This window comes from Bolinopsis microptera, chromosome 9 (genome assembly GCF_026151205.1).
Source record: "Bolinopsis microptera isolate Bmic1 chromosome 9, MBARI_Bmic_1.0, whole genome shotgun sequence".
NCBI lineage: Eukaryota > Metazoa > Ctenophora > Tentaculata > Lobata > Bolinopsidae > Bolinopsis > Bolinopsis microptera.
Window position 1 is genome coordinate 12,119,629 of NC_087080.1, and position 8,131 is coordinate 12,127,759.

Here is an 8,131-nt window from a genome sequence, read left to right on the forward strand (position 1 = left end):
CAATGATCTTTGAGAGCAAATAACTGTGCAGTACAGACCACACAGCTGTATTTAATTAAAAGAGAAGTTGGCGAAGATGCCCGATAAGCTGATGAAGAAGCACGTGAAGCATTCAGGTAACTTCTTTAAGCTGGAATATACAAAGGAGAACCAAGTCTTTCACTCAAGGTGAACCAGCTGCAATGCCCAACTACCCGGTTCAATAGATTACAATTAGAAGCACCTCTCTTTGAGCTGCCTATTATAATCTATTGAACTGAAAAAAAGGCGTTTTTCTCATAGTTTATAAGCACCCACGTGAACAACAAAGAACCACCTGGCTGTAGGAGTAAATATTTCCCCCTAACTTTAAGAGTTTAAAAGAAGGAGTCACTTTCGCTGCAGTGATCTACAAATAGGTCTACAAATCAATTGCAGACCTCTTTTTACCATGCCATTTTTAAGTTCAACGGGCCTATTTCTGTTTCTAAACTATTTTTAGTTTTTCATTAAATTTTATAAGGAATCGATTAATGATGGTTATGGTTTCGGAACTCAAAAATACTTTCTTCTCCTTTGAGGACTTTAAAATTGGGTTGCATACAATAAAAGGTAATTTACTATTTTGGCCCTTAATTCAAAATTACACAATGTTTCTGGCGTAAAATTTAAATAAAATCCTATTAATGATGGTCTTCAGGACCCCAAAAACACCGCCTCCCTCCTCAGGGGACCTAATAGGAGAGACCCAAATCTCGGTTTAATTCAAAACCTGCTAAATTTTCGCATCTCTGTGTGAAATGTCGATGTACTAACAGTTCAAGCCACAGTTGTTTATCAAATAGCTTCTCTTAAAGTCACTTACGGCATCAAGTGAGGTTTAAACCTCAATCCTGTGAGGTTTCAACGACAGAAGTCTATTATTGATGAGGATTATTTGATTGTTTTAACTGACTTCTATTGTTCCGTATCTGACATCACATTTTAGGAAGAATGAAGGTTTTACTGTTCGTGTGTTGCGTAGGTGCTCTAATTGCTACTGTTGTATCTCAGAGTGGTAGTCGGAGAAGGAATTCTAGCAGTCGGAGAAGGAGTGGTGATTGTAAGTGATCTTCACTGTTTTACTGATTCCAACTGTTTTACCGTGATTTTCACTATTTTACCGTGATTCCAACTATTTTACCGTGATTCCACCTATTTTACCGTGATATTCACTGTCTTACCGTGATTCTAACTATTTTACCGTGATCTTCACTGATTTACCGTGTATCACGGAGAAAATGTTGTTAAATTTGATTAGTAAACAGTAGGAACAGGAAAGATTTGTCAATTAAAACTAATTTTATTCAGGTGTATCTAGAAATGGGGGCTGGTCCGAATGGGGTTCTTGGAGCGAATGCGACATTCGAGATGATATGCCGTATGCTACTAAGATCAGTATAAGATACTGCAACAACCCTGAACCTTATTGCGGAGGAAGTGAATGTTCAGGGAGCAGAATGAGGACTGAGGAATGCTCTGAAGGTCAGCAAATATTCTAAGAATGTTTACATATCATCTTATTGTTCGCAGTGACAACTCAGTACCTGATCCCCCGGCTGTAGGACTGTAGAGCGGGGGACTCTAGAGCCGGGGACTGTAGGAAGTACTTGGTCGAAAGTAGGACCCTAGAGCAGGGTCAAATCGCCAGGGTAGGACTCTAGAGCGGAACTCCCTTACCGGACCCATACTATGAGGACTCTAGAGCGGTACCCACATGCAAATTTTAGAGCGGTTAGAAATTTGAGAGCGGACTGTAGAGTGGACTTGGTCGGAAGATCGAAATCAGATTAGATACAACTCGTGATTGATTATTACAAGATTCGTGAGATTAGAATAAGTCATGGAGTTGTTGAAGCAGAAAATTGTCCAAGATTATTTATATTATACATCATATATAATATCATATTGTAATTTTTAGATACGTTAGACAATTGTTCTTCCATTTGACTGAAATATCCTCATGCTACTCTAAAATGCAAAAATTTTCTTCGATAAAGAGGTATAATTATGAACTGGTCGTATCGATGTGATTTCGCTAAGCGAAATACCGACCAAGTACGTGCACTCAAGCAGATCATTTAGGAATGAGGATCTCATCGAGTCATCGCGTGACACTTTAGCACCTACTAAGGGTATCTCATGTTCAGTCTGGTGACAGGGTATGATCCAATCTTCAAAACTAACTTTACTCTCAAATTTCTAACCGCTCTAAAATTGGCATTGTGGGTACCACTCTAGAGTCCTCATAGTATGGGTCCGGTAAGGGAGTTTCGCTCTAGAGTCCTACCCTGGCGATTTGACTCCGCTCTAGGGTCCTACTTTTGACCAAGTACTCCCTACAGTCCCCCGCTCTAGAGTCCCCCGCTCTACAGTACTGCTCCCGATCCCCCCCCCCCCCCCCCCCCCCCCACAGAGAGGACAGGTCAACTCAAACTTTCTTCTCTTGATTCTAGGATATAAATTAATACATCTTTGCTGGCCTTCTATTCTGACATTTCGCCGTAGATGATTCTGAGATTATTCATTCTATTATACAATTTCTTTTCAGATGGTGATCACGAGGAAGATGAGAATTCACTTGAGGTAGAGTTTGGAGGAGTCAAAGTGGATATGAACCTCGGTGAGATTAAACAACAGTGGGATCTTTTCGAGTAACTTGTAGCATCAATGTAACGATGGGAGAGTAGTTACGAGCATGGGGGAGAAGACACGTTTTAACAAAACTCAAAATGATAAATTATTTATTAGAATCTTGCTTTGTAGATTTTTGAAGCATCTAGGCGTGCGAATATCGTTTGAAATCAAACTTTATTCTTTGATAGAGGGAATGCGAAGGATTGGGTTGATCATTTATAGAGAATAATATTGTGATATTAGTAAAGTATGAAACTTTATATGCTTAACATTATGAGTATAATTTGTTGAGCATTTACCACTGGGGCGAACAGGAGTACTTTTTGATAGAAGCAAATAGTATTTAATTGGTGTGGAATACAGCTGAGTTGACAAAATTAATAGAATTAAGGGACCGAATTTTGTTGTTTGTTGATTTTAAAACTGCACATAAAATATGTTTGGTCAATGGTCTTCAATAAGCCAGAGCAATTACAAGTGCCTGGCTTATAACTGTAACTGCAACGCTAGTATGTCATACTACGCTAGTACATGTCATACTACGCATATTGCACATCTAATGTAGAGACTCTCTTTTCTAACAACAAGAAGTGTCTTACGAGTTCAGAGGACCCGAAGTAATAATTGGTCTGACAAAACTCAGAACTAAAACACTAAAAGATTACACACAAAAATCCAATCGTCTACAAGATACCGATCAAAGAAGAAACATATTTCTTACTTGCGGTGGAGGGGTTGAATTCTTTTTATTGGACGGTGGGGGAATTGTAGAAATCTCGGTAACTGGTCGACATCTTGCGACACGATGTGATAACACTGAAAAGATTGATAAAATAACGATTGAGAAATTTCCTACTTTCATTTCATACTGTATTACAATTATGAAACATAGGTTTTTAAAGATTGGGCGACATCTGTCCGACAGCGACATCTGTCCGAAAGCTGAATTAGGGATTTCGGACAGATGTCGCTGTCGGACAGGAGTCGTTTTTGGCGACATCTGTCCGAATTTCGGATCATATTGTAATTTCGGTTCACATTCGTATTTCACAAGCTCACGGGTAATCTCGTGACGTTCTAAAGCTGATGTGATCCCTTAAGATCTGATCCATCGATACGTGATTGACTAGTTGAGAACAGGATCGTGCAGGTGAAGGTCGGAAGTAGGACTGCAAATAAACTGTGGTAGTAAACTATAGCTCAGATCATATCTCAAATTGGACATGTTACGTATACAATTTAGCAAGTAACAGTTTAGATCATGTCTCTAATTGGAAATGTTCACAATTTCGGACAGATGTCGTTTTTTTTTGGTACCCTGATTCGGACAGATGTCGCTGTCGGACAGATGTCGCTGTCGGACAGGAGTCGTGTTACCGTTTTAAAAGTCAAAGTATTTTATTGTCAATACAGTCAAACCCCAATTTACTTGAATTCTACAAAGAAACACCGTTTTCAAATTTTTCAGATGGACTAGAACTTTGCAGTTTATCCACCTATGCAAGCAACTAACATCAATATATTTTCTAAATTTCGAAATTCTGGTCAAAGGCAGTTAAACCTAACAGACGTGAAAGTATTAACATCTTCATTGTTCACCATGAATTATCAAGTACATAATATTATTATCTTACTCCAGCTAGAGTATATTATCATAATATATTCAACAGTTTAATTTACCAGCAGTCGGGAGAGCAACTTGTCGTATCACTACATCCTTTGTTTTGCCAAAAATCTGTGGATTCATAACTTTTCTGAAATATTCAGTTTGAATGGTCGCTGAATAGAAAAATTTTATTGGGTACATTTTAAATCGATTCGGCAATAAGACAGTTTAACGATCACGAATTATTTTCAACATTTTTGTAAGTAGATATTATGACTATTTCAAGCCTATTATAGGCTACTATATACATATATTATGATTGAATTTGAGACGATAACTTGAAAATAAAAACCGATCTTGAACTGTACATATGATTACAATAGATACAATATTATGAAGCAAATATAAACGCAATGTCATGCAATATAATCATTTATGAAAGTTTCTGCCCACACAAACTGTATATAAAAAAAATGAAAATCAATTTCATCAATTATGCATGTCAAATTCTAAAATATAGTAAATAAGATTAAAATTGTGTCTGTCATAACTAACTACAAACTGATATAATATAATGTGTAAATAAATAGTTGATTCCAAAGATATCATAATATAACATTACTAAATCAAACCAACCTCCTTCAAAACCTGTGCCTACCATGCTTATTGTCTAACAATAAAGATCAATTTCCTTCAAACACTTGTGCCATAATCAGGAAAATAACACAGGCAAAAGTGGTAATCACCTTTAAGAATGAGGCAGTTTCCCTTACAAGACCAAGCAATGCTTCTAACAGGTCCGAGCTCCCCGGCTCCGCTCAATGTCTCACAATTAGGAACTTTTAGTGCCAGGACACCTGATGAGCTCCATATATACACATGATCGGCATTGCAGCACATCGCTAGGATTTCATCTTTGTCTTTGGCATGTAGAGGATCCCAATCAAGTGTCACCACTGGAGCTTGGTGGACGATCAAAGAGCAGAGGGACAGATCCTCCATGTCCCAGATCCAGACTACACTTGGTGCTGAATCACACCGTGTTGCTAGATACCGTCCAGATGCTGAAAATGCTGTTAGACCAACACCAACCAGCAAATATGGATCATCGTGATTTGCTTTGACAAATGGCAGTTCAAAGTTTTCATTGCTATCTTTTATTGCAAACCTGCTGCCACTATCACTGAATTCTTCAGCATACACAATAGTGTTCTTTGTTACAGCGTCAGTTGTATGCTTCCACTCCTTCAGAATACTCCAGGTCACACTATTCAGAAGTTTGCATGTTCCATCATAGCATCCCAGTGCAGCAAATTGTTCTGAAGAGGATGGTGAGACACACTTGACACCAAGCTTGTTGGAGTACAGATCAATTTTAATCTGACAAATTCCTTTGAAATTATAAACGAAGTAACGAGGTGTAAGATGAGAGTCACAGACAAGAATTGCATCATTGATAACATGACAACTTTCCAAGTCATCAGTGCCAACTTTGAAATTACACTGGAGTGTCCAGTCAGAGTATTTGAAGATACTTATGTAATCTTCTCTGTCTCTTCTTTCGCAGATAATAGCTTGTTTCTTGTAGAAAATACACCCAGCAGAGTTGAGCTTGGGATTTTGGATGTAACTTACTCGCTTGTGATTTAGAGACCATACATTGATCCTCACACCAAATTCAGACCAAGTCAGTATCTGCTTGGAATCTGGACACCACACTGCATCAACTAACCCAGAGGAACCTTCATCCAACTTTGATGCACAAACTGAGTTCTGTATAGTCCAGAGCTGAGATACGCCCCTTTTGAAACACGAGGAAAGAAGTGACTTACTATTTGGAGCCCAGGTTACCTTGTCTATTGTATCTATGCAGGTCAAAACAGCAACAATCTGCAACGTTTCGAATTCTCGGACAACAAGTCGAAATTGAGACGCATTAGCAATATACCTTCCATTTGGAGAGAAATAGCACTGTCCTTTGGTAAGCTTAAATGTCTCAGAAAGATTTATACCTTGAGATGTCATGAACACAAACTTTCTAGGAGTAATTATTGTGAACTATCATTTTTAGAAGAACATTATAATTGGCAGGAGACTAATAACGGTAGCTCCATGAAATAGAAAATATCATTTAATTTATATTATTCAAAACAACTATACAATCATGGGCTGAGTGTGACTGGTGTGGCAGCTATGTACAGTGACAATCAAAAAGTACAATCAATCTTAGAACATTTAAGTATGATAAAGAAGTCTACTGAGACAGAAAGTTGTGTCAAATGTGCATGCTTAAACTAAATGCAGCACCACAAATCTAATAATTTGTTGAGAATGTTACAAGGAGCAAATTTAATGCAATTCAAATCAATAGAATCTTGATCCTTGAATATCAAGACTGCTGCAATTTTATCAGGTTAAATATAATAACACAGAAGAATTGCTCTAAAGCAGCAACAAAAATCCTAAAAAATCAAATACTCAACTACCCAACATAACATAACATTATAAATAATGCTTCTCTGGGCATCTCAAAAAAGAAATTCACAGAAAATGAACAAATTACCCAAGCTCAAAATATTCAAATTACTTTCAAAGTCATGTGTGAACAAAATTGAGAATACCCATAGCTTCTACCTGGAAAAAAGCTGCTAGCAAATTCCAGGATTAAACGATTTGCAATGTGCAATTACAAAAAGAGCACATTCAGCTAGCAACGAGCACATTCATCATCGTTAAGTCAAAAATAGAACGAATCACCAATTTAAAACCGGCAAAATGTGTTCTAACGAGAATTTTGTTTTAGCGCTCGATTTATTATTTATAATTGGTACATCGTAAGTTTTAAAACGTGTGCGCGGCGCAGTTTAAGTTTTTATGTTCGTTTTTGACATACTAATTTTAAATTAAATACAACACTACAAATCTATTACATTTATTGAGAAAATTATGTAATGTAACGCGATGGAAGTTCTTTAAGCGGGCAATTCCAGTCCAAACCCTGAATACATGACGTAAAAGATTCGTTTTCACTTGTTTGCATAAAAAGCATTATAATACGTTGCATGCCACTTTTCGCGCGCCGATACGTAACATGTATCAAGTTCGTTTTGCGTTTATCATTTGCATGACTCGTTTTGTTTTTGACGGATGTTACTCGTCTAAATTTCTTCGAAGTAGCGCGCGCCGCTTTCTTCTCGAAATGTTAAAAGTAGCGCGCGCCGGGCCAGACCATTAACAATGGTCAAGTTTTGTTTCAATAACTAAACACCAACAAAACTTAATGAATTTTTAAAAACATTTTGTACATTGCAATAAATTCATGAATATTGCCTTGTCGTGAAGGTACCAAAAATGAATTATGGTCAGTATTTAAACAAAACAATTTTTACAATCATTACATTAATTCAAATTTAATTGACAAATTACTTAACGGGTGATACTCATAAAATATCTGTTCCAACTCGGCACGCGTCCTGGTAGGTTGTAAACATACAACAAATTACTGATTATTTTATTGTCATACGTTGTATGACCCGCCGCGCACGAAGTGCGCGGCTCCCCCTGTATAGTGAAGCGACCGTATAGTGAAGCGACCGTGGGGGTCACCACGTGATACAATTATTTTACAGTCACACTGGTAAATAACGCAATTATTAACAATTAAGCAAAGTTTAATTGTGCGTGGTTTAAATTCATTTAGATATCTCTGATATGACAGACAATTTAAAATTATAATAATATATAATACCTTTTTATAGTTTTACTTTGATTTAAACCCAAATCACAACTATTCGTAACTCATAGTTTAGTTAATAGTTATATGGCCATGTCACGTGATCGAAAACATTTTCGTTATGAAAATTAATGATT

General features: G+C 37.1%; 2 protein-coding genes across 2 annotated transcripts in view; one reads left to right on the forward strand and one right to left on the reverse strand.

Annotated features, from left to right (window-relative positions):
• Positions 1-4,410, reverse strand: part of LOC134820774 (uncharacterized protein C6orf136 homolog) — a 42,654-nt gene extending 38,244 nt beyond the window's left edge. The window contains exons 1-2 of the mRNA XM_063831364.1: positions 4,336-4,410; positions 3,377-3,471 (exon numbers count right to left, since the gene is read on the reverse strand). Of these exons, the coding sequence (XP_063687434.1) occupies positions 3,377-3,471; positions 4,336-4,402 (162 nt within the window). The 5' untranslated portion in view covers positions 4,403-4,410. The remainder of the gene's footprint in view (positions 1-3,376; positions 3,472-4,335) is intronic.
• Positions 972-2,915, forward strand: LOC134821228 (A disintegrin and metalloproteinase with thrombospondin motifs adt-1-like). The gene is made up of 3 exons (XM_063831925.1): positions 972-1,081; positions 1,330-1,503; positions 2,570-2,915. The coding sequence occupies exons 1-3, from the start codon at positions 973-975 to the stop codon at positions 2,674-2,676; spliced, it is 390 nt and encodes a 129-aa protein (XP_063687995.1). The 5' UTR covers position 972; the 3' UTR covers positions 2,677-2,915.
• Positions 4,411-8,131: the final 3,721 nt, after the last annotated feature.